At 52.0% G+C, this 13,931-nt stretch overlaps 1 protein-coding gene across 1 annotated transcript in view; it reads left to right on the forward strand.

Moving 5' to 3' along the window:
- CEP164 (centrosomal protein 164kDa) overlaps nt 1-13,931 on the forward strand; it is a 34,371-nt gene that overhangs the window by 12,588 nt on the left and 7,852 nt on the right. The window contains exons 10-28 of the mRNA XM_010077711.1: nt 1,406-1,491; nt 2,567-2,716; nt 4,642-4,854; nt 5,552-5,683; nt 6,123-6,339; nt 6,888-6,965; nt 7,220-7,351; nt 7,617-7,739; nt 8,094-8,237; nt 8,453-8,536; nt 8,948-9,016; nt 9,364-9,542; nt 9,968-10,094; nt 10,508-10,575; nt 10,737-10,944; nt 11,624-11,731; nt 12,215-12,329; nt 12,600-12,947; nt 13,402-13,468. Coding sequence (XP_010076013.1) covers nt 1,406-1,491; nt 2,567-2,716; nt 4,642-4,854; nt 5,552-5,683; nt 6,123-6,339; nt 6,888-6,965; nt 7,220-7,351; nt 7,617-7,739; nt 8,094-8,237; nt 8,453-8,536; nt 8,948-9,016; nt 9,364-9,542; nt 9,968-10,094; nt 10,508-10,575; nt 10,737-10,944; nt 11,624-11,731; nt 12,215-12,329; nt 12,600-12,947; nt 13,402-13,468 — 2,648 coding nt within the window. The remainder of the gene's footprint in view (nt 1-1,405; nt 1,492-2,566; nt 2,717-4,641; nt 4,855-5,551; nt 5,684-6,122; nt 6,340-6,887; nt 6,966-7,219; nt 7,352-7,616; nt 7,740-8,093; nt 8,238-8,452; nt 8,537-8,947; nt 9,017-9,363; nt 9,543-9,967; nt 10,095-10,507; nt 10,576-10,736; nt 10,945-11,623; nt 11,732-12,214; nt 12,330-12,599; nt 12,948-13,401; nt 13,469-13,931) is intronic.

The raw sequence follows: 13,931 nt of genomic DNA on the forward strand, positions 1-13,931 counted from the left end.
TGTGTCTGGAGACAGGCTAGTCCAAAATTCCTACAGAAACCTGTCTCTGGGTTGTAGGAATGTGCTTACCTCTACATCATGAGCTTGCCTTGCTTTGACTATATTGGTAAAACAGTATCTTTTAAAAAAAGGCTGCCTCTGACAGCTCCATGAGCACAGCCCCGGAGGGTTTTGGTTACTGTGTTTTGGCAGAAGCCATGGTGGCTTGCAGAGACCTGGCTGCTCTGCTGGCAGTGGGGGGCTGCTCCCATCACCATTTGCAGTGCTGGCATCTGCTTTGCTGGCCCAGCTGCTGTGCCGAGGGTGACAGCGGTGAGGAGCTGGAAGCAGGCGTGTGATCTAGGCAGATGTGTGCTGGAGACCGTGCAGACCCTCCTCCTGCGGTCCCTTGGGACCTGTGCTGTGCAGAGGGAGGAGATGGCCTGTTATCTGTCATCCTGCTTTCCTGTGGCCACCAGACTGGCTTTGCATCGTGAGCATCATCTTCACCTTCTCAAATGACTCCAGAGACTCCTGCAGCCTGTGACTCCTGGGGAGGGTCTGCCCTCCTGGGCAGGGGTGCAGCAGTGGCCCCATGCGAGGGCTCAGCAGCATTACCCTGTGAGCAGTTATTACTGTTCCCAGGCAGATCTTTCTCCATTTGTCTGGCTTCTTTCCTTTCACAGGTAGGTGTGATAGAGCCCGTTGTGACCCAGGAAGCACTTGCTGAGCTCCTTGGTTCTTGGGAATTGAAGTCATCATTGACACCGGGGCAGGAGGGAGGCTGGGAGGGGGAGCTGGCGGGAGAGCTCTGACCAGGCTGATGTGATGGAAGGCGACAGCACTTGCAGGGAATCCTTCTGCTCTTTGCTCCACTGAACATTTGCATGAATTACTGCTGTTTTAATTCAGTGTTATTTTGGCCCTGCTCCTGTGTGGCAAGGGCTGAGCTCACCTGCTCTTTCTGTGGCCCCCAAGAATTTATCCGTGGGCTGCTCTTCTTCTGGGGACCAGAAACCTCAGAGGGAGGATGAGCCCTTGCTGTCTTCTCGTGTGGGGCTGACAGATCAAAGAGGGAAGTTTGTCCCCTCCCCAGGTGAACTGCACAGTGTGTGTTAGTGTGCCTGCTGCTGGGACAGAGGTGCCTTTGTATATGAGGTATTTACTACATCATAAATAAGCCATTTGAAGTTGCTCGGGGTGTTACTGAGGGGCTGGCTTCCTTAGCAGCACCCAAACTGACGTGTTTGGGAGCAAGGAATTGGAAATCCCCAGGTATGTGCGACAGGGTGTGTACTGCTCTCCCCATCCAATGTGCTAGACCAGAGCAGTGCTGCCCCTTGGAAGAACCCCTGTAAGGTCCTGAGAGGCTTTTTTGATGAAGGAGGGAGCCAGCAAACTCCCCCCTGTTTGCTTTTACCTGCAGGCCCAGCAGCTGGAAGAAGAGGAAAAAGATGAAAGCAAAGGCAGTGTAGAGAAAGAGCAAAGCAAAAGAACCGAAGCTGCTGAGAGGTACGGTACCAACAGCAGAGGTGTGGATGGCTCTAGCTCCTGATGACTTTCCTGTCTCGTCTGCCCCTGCTCTGGTCACTAACCTGTACAGACATTGCCTGGAGAACACCCTGACGTGCTGCAGCTTCTCACAGACTCTTTCTCACTAAACCTCTCGCTTCTCCTGTCATCTCCTTAGGACTGTCTCAGCAGATTTCAGCTTTGTTTCAGCTTCTGCTGGGGCAGGCAGCAAAACAGCCTGTCTCTCATTTCCTTGTGACTGCCCTAGGTGGGGAGCTGGTTCTGTCTCCCTGTGCTCTGGCCTCCCTGCTCCACCTTGGAGAGCTGCAGCGTGTGGTGTTTATAGATGAATTGTGTCTAAACTCTTAGCCTCCTTGCAGAGTTACATATAATCTGGGGCACTGGGAACCAAGAAGCTGTTGCCTGTGCCAGGAAAACTTGTGAACAGAAGCAGCTGCAGTCCATCTTAATGACTGCCTGCATGCACTTGGGATTCGCAGCCTTGTTCTTGGAGGAGCTGTTCATGTGAAGGTCCCTGAAAACGTGTTGTGCCCACAGGATGTGTTTCCTTATCGCTTGGTACCTGCTTCCCAGCTGTGCATCCTCTTTCTCTCTGCCTGTGAAGCTAGCTCGCCCTTGCCTTGTCTCTCTTCTCTGTATTTCCAAGATGAAGTAGGACTGTAGATGTACACATGCCTGCCAATATTCCCAGCTGTAATTTGGACAGCACTGTGAGTATTGCCAATAGGGCTGATTTATCTTGGGAAGATTCTTGACATACTTGGAAAGAGAGGGGGATAATCCAGGGAAAGGATTCACCATTTTGAGACTGATGCCCCTTCGACCCTCAGCTGCCTGTTAGCCTGGCAGAGCTTGAGGTGGTGGGAATGGTTTGGAGCTTTGCTGTGCCTCTGGCAGCCCCATGTTGGACAAACGGGTCCTGTTGGCAGGCATGGCTTGGTGCCCATCGCTGTCAGCTGCACATCCCACCCTGTGCCTCGTCTACCTGCAGCAGCTGCTGGGATGTAGCTTGTGCTAATCTGCTCTTCTGTTGCCTTTTTTTTGTGCTGCAAAGCGAGAGGGATCAGAGTGCTTCTGAAACACCAGAAGAGAAGTGTTTTGCTTTAGAAAATGCCGCTCAGGAGGAGGCTGTGGTGCAGGAGCCAGAGGAGGGATCACTGGAAAGCCTGGTGGATCTGGAGGAGCTTGCTGCACCGCAGAAAGCGTAAGGGCTGTGTTTGAGTCCCTGGTGTTGTAAGCATGACAGCATTTGTCCTTTTGTTCCCCTCTGTGGTGTTTGAAGCAAGTGCGTGCTGCCAGCGTGGTAGGAGATGGGGTTTGGTGGGTACAGCAGAGCTTGAGCATCTCCGCGTGCCGATCCAAGCAGCTGTTCCGCTGGCGAGAGCCAAGCGAGCAGTCTGGGCTGGGGAGGGGGTGAACAGCCACGCAGCCCTTTGGCACAGGACTCTGGTATGGAGAAAGAGCTGTCTGCTTTGTACTCGGAAAAGCCGCCTCCTTGCCAGTGTCACTAACAAGGCTCGAAGCATTCGCACTCCTTTGATAAATGCCTTCACACAGACTCGAGTCCACTTGCTGAGATGGGAGAACAACAAACACCCAAGAAATGACCCCATTTTTACCATCACTGGGAATATTGGCTGCTTTGAGAGAATAAGGTCAGGGCGCAGAGCTGGGCTCCCTGTAGAAGCCAGTGGTGTGATGCTGTACTGAATCGATGGTCTCTGCCGATGTGTACCCACAGTTCCCTTGCGATGGGAGATCTCGGTATAAGTGATTGTGCTGACTTTGCTTTCTACATCAAATGGCAGATCAGCAGAGGTAATTGGAAAAAATAGGCAGCATGTCTCTCAGGACAAAGTAGTGGAGAAGCAATCTTTGCTGTAGAGACCAGCACAGTGTCTCCCTTTTTCTATTAGGAATTGTGTTGTGTCAATGTGTGTGTGGCTGGGTCTCTTTTGAAGCAGGAACTGGGGCAAAAGGAAGAACAGGATAAAAAAGTGTCTGAATTGCTTTGTGGAGCAGCCTGATAAAGGACATCTTCTGGAGGCATCTCTGCAGTTGGCCCAGAGCATGTAGCATTATGGGGAGGGCACTAGAAGTGGGATTTTTTGAGAAGCCAGCTACTTTCCTCTGTCTTGTTCTTTTTGCTAATGGCTGTGTAAGTGACCTTTTCTCTTTGATGCAAGGCTATATTACTGGGGCTGTTATTTTCCTGATTCCTGGCAAAGCAGAAGTCCCTCTGCCTTACGGTAGCAGTCTCAGAGCACAATGAGACCTTGCTGCTCCAGCTTTCCCTAGCAAAGAATAAAAATTCTGTTCCTAGACTAATCTTCATTTTTCCTTCCTTCCCCTTCAGCCTCTCTCAGACCTTATAATTTTGCTGCTCTCTGTCTGAAAAAACTTAATTAGAAACAGATTGGGTTTGAGTTTTTGGAGTGCTTAGGGCTTTTTGTTGCCTAGAGCTGGCAAACTCCCAGCACATTTTAGATTGCAATTGCAGAAAAATACCTGGTCCGTGAGAAGCGTGCTGCCAAGCCCTGGGCTGGGGTCGGGTACTGATTGCATCTGCCGTTCTGCCCGGCAGCCCAGCTAGGGCTTCGTGGCTGCTAGATCCTTTGTGAAACAAGGCTGTGGCGTCCTTGCAAGGTGAGCTGTAGTGGGCCAAAATAAGTTATTTGGGATGTGGGTCCTGCTAGGGCTGGGTTTGTTTTTCAGCTGGATGTCAATGAGAGCTCCCAGCAGCAGTGCCTGGGGCATCCCCAAGCTGTTACCTGAAATAACATGCTACACAAAACCCTGAGCATGTGCCACGTGTTCCCCAACAGCCTTGTAAAGAGTTTGCCTGTAACAAGCCTGTTTTCTGTCCATGTGCCCTCCACCCCACTGCACTGCTGTTCCTTGCCTCCCGTGTGCTGAGCAGCTCGGGCTCCCCAGCAGCCTGCGAGCGGCTGCACGGGGGATTCTGCCGGTCCTTTCCCTCTGTCGACAGCGAAGCTTATACAGTGGGTGGCTCTGAGATTTTTTTTGTTTTGGTTTGGAGTTGATACTGTTTGGGGAGATGTTCCTATTCCTTTCAAGTTACTCATTTTCCTGTCACCCTTTTGCCAAAGGAGCTTATTCTTTTTGTAGGCAACCTGAGAAGGAAATCGAACATGAGCAGTCCTTGAAGCAGCCCAGTGAAAAATCCCTGGAGGGAAAAGCCAAGGAGATGGAGCTCAAGCAAGAGAAAATGCATGTATTGCAAACAAAGAAGGAGAAAATTCAGCATTTCCAGGAGGAGAGGAGGCAGCAGGAGGAGGAGGAAGCTCAGAAGCTTCGTCAGCAAAAAGAAGAATCCCTCAGGTACTTTCCCTTTTTACTCCATCTCCCCTTATTTCTCCTCTGAGCCTTTCCTAGCTGCAATTTCATTGCCCCAGGCTTGTGCTGTTATAGGCCACCCCCTTGCAAAGAGCACTGTTTCCAGAGCTGTGGGCAAAGGGGGCAAGAACAAGGCTTTTGGGGGGAGGAGGAGTATGGGGGTGTCTACTTGGCACCCCAGCAGATGTGTGGAGAGCACGGTCTGCCCAGGACAGTGCTCCCCAGTGCGGACGAGCGTTTTCCTGTGTCCTGCAGGATGAGCTCTGAGTTGGTGTGCACACAGCTTTTGGAGCTCTTGAACCTGTGTCTTATGGCTAACCTGGGAAAAGTTTCCAGTGCGGTGCGTGGAGCTTTACCGCCTGGCAGGCGTTCAAATCCTGGGCTGAACGTAGTAACAGGACTGCAAATGGGAGCATTAGAGGAGATGGCGTTACCCCAGAGGAACTGTTTGGAGCTCTGGTACTGTATGTTTTACAGAGGGACTTCCAAAGAAGGCTTTAAGGAATAGGACACGGATGTCTGAGAAACCCAGCCAGTGTAGGGGGCTCTAATGGCAGTCCAGGGGGTGGAACAGCTCTGGGAGCCCTGTCCTCTCTCTGGGGTCCTTTTCTCTCAAGGCTTGTACTTGATTTCAGGTGGCCCTTTCTCTTTTTTTTCTCTTTTCTGGCTGCTCATTTCTCAGGACTCTAAAAGAAGATTTGGCAAAGGTTTCTGAGGAGGAAGAGCTGCGTGTCAGAGCGGAAGCAGCTGAGACACTCTCCAAGCTGCAAGCCAAAATCGCCTCGGAGACGGAGGCAGAGAAGGAGAAGATAAGGTGAAAAGTTCTGTTGCAGCTCATAGGGAGCTGCCATCCCTGGGGACACACTCTGGTTTGGGAGGGAAGCACCTTGCATCCCACCAGGAACTGCTCTGAGTGGAGGTACCTCCTGAGCCTCCCCCGGCTGGTCCCCTGCCTGGGTGGCACGCCCGAGGCCCCAGCTGTGATGCTGTGGGTGCTGGGGAGGACACAGCTCTGCTGCTGCTGCCTACTTAGCACCATTTCATCAGCTCCAAGGCAGTCCACCTGATTGCTTTGTTGTTTTTCCAAGGCCTTAGTTGATGTGTTTGTGAATCTGCGTGCTGTGGTTCTTGCTTTCTTCTGGCTTCCATGTCCTGTCCGGTGGCAGTGTCTTCTCTCGGCTCTGAGTCCCAGATGGAGTCCAGTGGGAAAGGATGGAATTTTGACTTGCTTCTCTCTGTTGCAAACCTTCCAGGGCAGAGCAAGAGGTGACACTGCGGAAGCTAAGAGAGGAGTGGGAATCCCAGCAGGTAACGGAGAAGGAAAGCCTGGAGAGGGAGCGGCAGCTTGCAATGGAGAAAATGAGGCTGGAAATGGAGGAAGCTCAGCAGAAGGAGAAGATCAGGCTGGAACAAGAGAAGGAACAGTTCCTGAGTGAGCTCAAGGAGAGAGCAGAGAGGGAACAGAAGAAGGTGAGTTGTTTATCTCTAGCTGGGGTCAGAGCCGTGCTGTTGGTTCTGGCCTGCCTTGCATTGCAGTGCTAAACTGTGGAGATTAACACCTGTGTGTGCCTTAATGATGACTCCTCGGGAACATAGAGAGATGTGAAGCATGATTGGGCTGGGGAGGGGTACTCTCCGGTTTGTATGACAGTGGTGATTAAATAAGAATGACTTAAATGGCCACACTGCGTCTGAAGAAAAGAGAAAGACCACTGTGTGTCTCTGCAAAGCAAGCCCAGCCACTTGTCAGATCAGAATGCTTCTGGCTCTGCTTGAGTCCTCCAGAGAGCCTGGGAGCTCTTGACAGGAGGCAGGTCATCATCCTTCCAGCACAGCGTGGATTGAGACCCCTCGATCTCCTGGGAGGGAAAGCACCTTGTATGTAGTCCAGTTTGGAAGGGGTTTATCATTGTCCCTTTTTGATGCGTATGGATAGATGTTAATAGCAAATGCATCTAGCACAGCATGTCCCACACATAGAGGTTTTCCAGCAGGCTGTCTTACTCATGTTCCTGTAGGCAGTAGAAGAGCTAGAGAAACAGTTTGCAAATGAACTCCAGCAGCTGAAATCAGCAGCAGAAGAGAAGCATCATAAGGTAAAAGTTGATGCCCTTACAATGTAAATTTTATTCCTCACGCTGTCACCAAAAGTGACCAGGGAGGGTGGCATTAGTTTTTTTCCACTTCCTAAATGTGGTTCTGGTCTGGCTCAGCACTTGGACAGGCTCCAAGTAGGGGGTGGTGAGACTGCACATGCTGGGCTCTGCTATGCTGCTTGCTCTCTGGAGGAGGGCACTAAATGGATCTTGTCGGAAGGGTGACAAGTCTCTGTGGGTGGCTTTCATGGCAGGTCATTTCCAGCCTGCAAACCCAGATAGCAGAGGCACAGAGGAGTGAGGAGGCTCAGCTGCGTGATGACTTGCGGAGAGCAGAGCAGAAAGTGCAGCAAAAAGCATTTCAAGTGACAGAATATGAACACGAGGCAAGTAGTCACCTGGGATTGCTGAAGGTTCTTCACCCTCTCTCCTTGGAGGCATGGGGAGGTCAGAGATCCCTGAGGGTGACAGTGAAGGGGAAGGCTCATCCCTGCAGCATCTCGCCTCCCCGGGGTGCTTGCTTTGTGCTCCCCAGGCCACAGCAGGTGCTCTGAACTACAGTCCTTCTGCTCATGTCAGAAGCTGCTGTCCTGGGGCCCCGCAGTGCCATGCTGTGGTTCAGGGAAACATCTTCCCATGTCGTCCCTGCAGCTCAGCGAGCTCCTGAGAGAGAAACGCCAGGACGTGCAAAAAGACCATGAGAGGAAAATGGAGAGGATGAAAAAGGAGCACCAGGAAGTCCTGGCACGCATTCGGGATCAGTACGAGGAGGAGGTACTGCAGGGGGAGAGCGCTGAATTCTGGAGGTGGCTGTAGACCTGCCTGGCTCAGCTGCTCCTGGAACTGGAGATCTCCCATCTTCTAGGAGAATGGGGCATCACCGCTGTCATGTAAAGGGGATTTAGGCTGGTGTTACAAGGAAAAGCTGAAAAAAGTATTCTCTGTGCGGTCAACTTCCACATGCATTTGTGGACTCCTGTACTAGAGATGATTGTTCATGTGTTGGTGTGCTGCTGTGTGATGGGCTGGCTTTCCGGAGGATGTGTGTCCTGTATGTTCCTGTTGGCTTGCTGGAGAACCCTGTGCTTCCCTCAGCCACTCAGCTTCTTTGCGTTTTGCAACAAACAGGAGAGAAAGCAGAGAGCGGAGCTGTTAGAAGGCCTGCGCAGCGAGATGCTGCGCCTGCGGCAGCTCCACGAAGCGGAGGTGAAGGCTCTGCAGGCAGAGCTGGGTGAGCAGCTGACCGACTTGCAGCGCAAGCACAGGGAGAAGGTGAGGAGAAGGCTTTGCCCAGCAGTCTGCTGTGATATAGCTGCTTGGGGATGGCCTGGGCACGGTGACACCTCTGTGTGCCTGCCACCCTCTGCAGCCCTGCGTGACACAAGTGGCAGGTCACATTTGCCCAGTTTTTGTTGTTCTTCCAAAGCTCTGTGCAGTGAGTGAGGAGGAACTTGTGGTGTTCTCTCTAACTCAGCATCTCTGTGCAGGAAAGAAAACTCAAGGATTCAGAGAATGATCTTGAAATACGCACAAAGAACCTCCAAGCCAGATCAGCGCAGCTCCAGAGCCAGGTGAGTCAGGCTCGCAGCGGCTCCCCGGCCAGGGCTTCTGCTGCCATCCAAGCTAGAGGTAAAACCGCGGTCCCAAGCAGCGCTGGAGCGCGGAAGTAAAAAGGTGGAGAAATGCTGGAGGTAACCAGAGGCTTGACAAAAGATCCTGCAGGAATGGCCATGTGCCTGGAATACTCCCAGCTGAGCAGGAAGGGGTGTTCTTCCCACAGGAATGGAAATATTCCCAGCTTCTCGCTGGAAGCCAAATAAAGGGAGGGCAACTTGAGGGTGTGTGGGGAGGGGATAAAGCAGAACTGACACAGTGCTCAGGTGTTTTGATATGAGACTCAGGCCTGACCTCTGTACACTTGAGGTGTCGGTGGCAGCAGTGTCCTTGCTGTGGCACTCACCTGCCTTCTCATCTGTGCACAGGAGGAGTCTCTGAGGAAGAAAAGGCAGCAGCTGCTGGATGAAGACCGACAGACTGAGCTAGAAAGAGATGTATGTATGCCCTGGCTGTGGAGAGGTGCTGTGCTGCTGCTCTTCGGGGGATGAGGGGAGCTTGCTAGAACAATGGCTTCACAAAAGTGAAATGTTGCTTCTAAATTATGAGTCTGACCATCTCTCCCTGCCTCCATCGGGAGTGCCATCCTGCTGGGAGTGGGACTAGCTCTGAGCTGCTTCCCAAAAAGGAGAGACAGTCTTGTTCTCCCAGGAGTGGTGTGTGGTGTGCGTGTTTCCAGCTCCGGGACCTCCTGCAAACTGTGCAAGCACCAAGTCTCTTGTATGTTGTGTGCTTTCATTTTGCTGTTGGGGAAGTTACCATGAGGGATTTGTTTTTCCTCTAGGAGGCTGCTTTAGCCTCTCAGCAGCGCCTGGAGGAGAGCAGGAAGGAGCATGCCAGCCTCCTCAAGTCTGTCCGGCAGCTGCGCAGGTCTCTGGAAGAGCTGCAGGACCAGAAGGCTGAGCTGGAGGCCCAGGTGGGCTTGCTGCAGACCCGAAGCCAGAAGCTGCAGAAACGCATCAGGTGTGTACATGAGACATTGTCTCTGATGCAAAGAATCTCCCCTGTCCCCCTAACCAAAACCTCTCTAACCTAACCTGGGCTTCTCTCACCTCTGAGCTGCTTGGGTGTTGGGCTGTATTCCTCCAGAATCCTCAGGGGATTCTGCTTGTCAGGTTCATTTTTCTCCGCATCAGTCTTGTGAAGTTAATCAGGTGCTTTGACAGGGGCAGTGAAATAAAAATAAAATTTGTCCTAAGATAGCTGAGCTTCTGGGTCAGGGCATGAAGCACTGTTTCGTTGCCCAGCTGGGGGCTGTGTTTGATATCACAGCACAGAGCTGATACTGGGTCTTGCACATCGGTGGCCCTTTCCGTTAGAGAGGTTACTGGGCTGGATGGACCTGCAGTCTAACCAAGTGCTGCTGCTGTTGCCTTTTCCTGGGGCAGTGAGCTGGAGGCAGCTGTCCAGAGCAAACAGGAGACTTTGAAAGAACTGGAGGCAGAAGAAAGTGTGGCATCTCCAAGAAAGCAAGCTGAGGTCCATGTTGAGAACCCAAGAGAAACAAATCAAGCTGTGAGTAAAGCAGACTAAAGGAGTTTGCCTTGAGATCTGGGGCTGTAAGTCCCCTGAAAATCCCAGCTTCTGTTCCTTCTGTGTGAACTAGTTGGAGATGCAGTGATGCATTTTTTCCTTGCCAGAGGACATCAGTATGGTTAGCAGTATTTGTTGAATCTGTCTCTTACTGGGGGGGAAAGGAGGGTGGGGATACCTAAGTGTTCTTGGGGTCAAAAGCAGAGCTTCTGTTGGGTAGAAATGTCTTTGTTACTTTTTAAAAGTCACACAGCATCCGTGGCGCTGGGCTTGGATCTAGGCAATGTTATGGCCATGTGATTCTGAATTTTTGCTCCCAAGAGGATTCTTAGAGGGTCCTGGGGTTCTATTTCCCATACATATTTCTTAGTTTTTGCCATGTTTCAACTCCTTAGCACTTGTCCAGAGAGCCTGCTTCTCCACCCTCTCCAAGCCAGGAGGACAGCGACTTCCAGTTGGAGCAGTGAGTATCTGCATGCCAGCTGTTTCAGGGTGATGACTTTGCTTGGGTTTGCATGCAGTGCGGGGACAAGCTGTTCTTCGGGAGAGTATGTTTTTGAGGAGGGGTGCCACGTGAGGCTTGCAGGATGGCACAGCCAGGAGCCTGCCTGTCTATTTGTGTAGTTTCAGGAGCTACATCTCTGCAGAAGGGACCTCCATCAGGAATACCAAGGAGTTCCTGGTGCACCAGATCCACTCCATTAGGAAGAGGCGCACGGCGCTGAAAGCTGCGAAGCAGCAGTGGCGCCAGGACGTGCAGAGAGCACAGGAGGTGGTGCAGGATCCCAGCAGCTCCCAGCTCCTGGAGGGGGTGCGCAGGAACCTGGAAGAGGTGGGCATTGCACGGCAGAGTAGTTCCAGTTGTGTTTTGCTGTGCGTGTGCTTTGGACTAGGAAGGATTTATGAAGCTGTCGCTGCAGCACAACCAGTAGTTTGCTAGATTGTAGGAGCTGGATTGTTAGCTGTGGCTCTGGGGACCATTAAAAATGGAGGAAAAGTATTTAGTAGGGGAAAAAGGGATTCCTGTGTCATGCAAATCCTGTAATGCTTTCTCCTTATATCAAGGGAAGCGACAGTGTTTATCCCATCAGTTGGGTCAAGTTTGTGGTTGTAGCTCCCCAGTGCTTTCACTCTTGCTTGGAAAGGGGTTCTCGGGTACTTGCCAGCTCTGCGTATATGCCAGCCAAAGGCAGGGCAGGTCATCATTCCCTCTGCTGATGGTGGAGAGCATTCTTGTTCAGAGATCCAAAGCTGTTGACCCTGTTGAGTGCAGGGTTTGGAAGTGGAACCCCCTTTTCCTTGGGGTGAACTTGATTTGGAGCATTTGCTTGCCCTCTGTATGCTCCACTTCCCATGCTCTCAAAGTCTGGGGAGCAATTTTCCTCCAGCAGAGTGATTTCCTGTGCTGACTTGAAGTGAGATAATGAAAGTCCCCATGACCATTATTGTAGATGACTTCCTGTCATTCCTGTTTGATTTTCTTCCTTGGCTTGGCTGTTGATCCACCGCAGGAAGCGAAGCAGTTGGACAAGATGAAGTCAGCTGTGCAGAAAGGACAGGTGCTGCTGAAGAAGAAAGAAGAGAAGCTCAGCCAGCTGAAGTCCTCGCTGCTGGAGGAGGTAACCAGAGCCCAGAGGAAAGGAGGGCAGGTCACCTCGTGTGAGCTGGGGTCGAGTCTGCTTTCCTGGCCGAGGAGAGCCTTGGGGTCTGTTCAGCTCTGCCTGGGACCACATGGCCTTAGGGAAGCAGTAGATGCAAGAGCACGAGATCTTTGATGGCCAAGCACTTGTCCTTGGTGCAAAGCCCATGCAAGCGTGTTTGAGGCTTATTTAAGGCACAAAACGCTTTGACTTCTGCCTAAAAGGGCCCATTCACATGACTGGTAGAGTTGGCCTCTAACGCATGCTCTTCTAGAGACCAAGCGGTGTCTTGACTTTCAGATTTTGCTGTTGGGGACTGAATATGAGTTTGCCCTCACTGGGCCTGTGCCCGACTACAGTCCAGCCTGTATAAACCAGCTGTAGGCAGCATTCCAGAGGATTTTATGTTTTGGGGACAGATCAGCAGGTTTTATTTGCTTTGTTTTCCCTCTTTTTGACCAGCTTTCAGATGAAGATACCCTGAAGAGTGCTGCATGCAAGAAGATGGTGACTTTTGATCTCAGTGACTCTGAGGACACTAGCAGCACATCCAGTGTAAATCTACATCAGCCCAAGCGTGAGTGCCTGACTGCCTTGGTCTGCTGTGCCCGGCGCTTTAGACCTAGCGCTGGCTTTCTGATGAGGTCCAACTTGGAGGGGTGGAGCAGGGAGGTGAAACACGTGCTAACACACATCCAGGCTGGTCCTGCAGGCCTCCTTCTTGCAGTGTTGGATCTTGTCCTTTCTGTCTGATGTCTCCTCCACTTTGTGCCTCCTGCCAGAGAGGCAGTGTCTCCCTTGCCTTCCTGGTGATCCCTTTTTTTTTTTCCCCCCTCTCTTCTGCCAGTTGATTTGAGAAGCAATTTACAGCCTGCCCCCCAGCTGGACAAGTTCCAGTACTTGACAGTCTCTCTGCGGCGTATCACTAATGAACTGAATGGGGTCCTCGGCATCCTGGGCTCTCTGAACAATCGCCAGTCTCCGCTCTTCACCTCAACGCTTCATGACAGCATCCCTCTTTCTATGTATGCCTCTGTGGCAGGACTTCAGGCAGGGGGGTCCCAGGTGCCCCCCGCCAGGGGGTCTCTGGTGGACCAGTGTCCCTGGAGCAGCAGGCTGAGCTCTAATAGCTCTGTCCCAGCTGGACAGTCAGTGGACAGCATCCTGGCAGAGAAGTGGCGTGGGTATTTCCCAGGTAAGGCTCCTGTCTCTAATCCATCTGCTGGCATGCCTACAGCTGTTGATCTGCAGGTGCTACTCGGCTTGCTCTGCTGGGGCTGGTGAGGCCAGATCCACTGGTGTGGCTGTTGGGAAGGGTGCTGATGAGAGAAAGAACAAGAAAACCTCATTGTGGGAGGTGCAGTGTATGGCTGGTCTTGTCATCCCTCTTCTGGGGCAGTTCAGCCTCTAACACACCCCAGAAAGCAGTTAGTAAAGCAGGGAGCAAAAGAGGAGCCAGCCCTGCTTCACTGGAGGCTCCCTGGGAACTGCAGATAGGGCTCATCGTGTCCCTTTCCTTAGTGCCACTGTGTCCTTGGCAGGAGGCTCAGCTTGTAGGGGCAGTGTATCCACAGTACAAGGGAGCAAATGCTCCCAGATGTAGAGACTTTGGATTTTGGGGGCCCCTGTATTTAATGTCTGTTTTCCAGGTGGGTTCCCATTGCTCGGTGACAGTTCCAAGCCTCTGGACAACAAGCTGGGATATGTATCTGCAGGGTAAGGGTCTCTCCTTGAGCTGTTGTTTCATTCTGCTTCTTTTAGTTCTCCAGAATGATTTACAGGTCACATCTTGTGTAACAAGTAGGTAACAGAACCAAAAGCTAGATGCTGTTTAGTAGCAGAGTTAATACTGCTAGTTACTCACTGCCAGATGCTCAGTGCTGCCTGGTACCTTCTGCAGTGAAGCTGCTGTTGTGGCTGTGCTGGTAACATCCCTCCAGGAGCAGGGTATGAGGGTGACCGGCTGTGACAGGCAATGCTGCCCGGGTGGCTGGGGTGGAGGCTGCCACCCAAACCCTCCTGGTGCCACACAGACAAAAAGGAGGATAGCAGCCTGATAGTGGGGGGCTGCTGCAGCTTTTCTCTGGTTGGGGCAGAGGACTTTGAGCCAGGAAGAGGCTTTTTGTTAACTGCAGCTCTGTCTTTGTCACTTCTGGGATAATTTCTGCCTAGAACTCTT

Source organism: Pterocles gutturalis, unplaced genomic scaffold, assembly GCF_000699245.1.
Source record: "Pterocles gutturalis isolate BGI_N339 unplaced genomic scaffold, ASM69924v1 scaffold8028, whole genome shotgun sequence".
In the NCBI taxonomy this organism is placed as follows: domain Eukaryota; kingdom Metazoa; phylum Chordata; class Aves; order Pterocliformes; family Pteroclidae; genus Pterocles; species Pterocles gutturalis.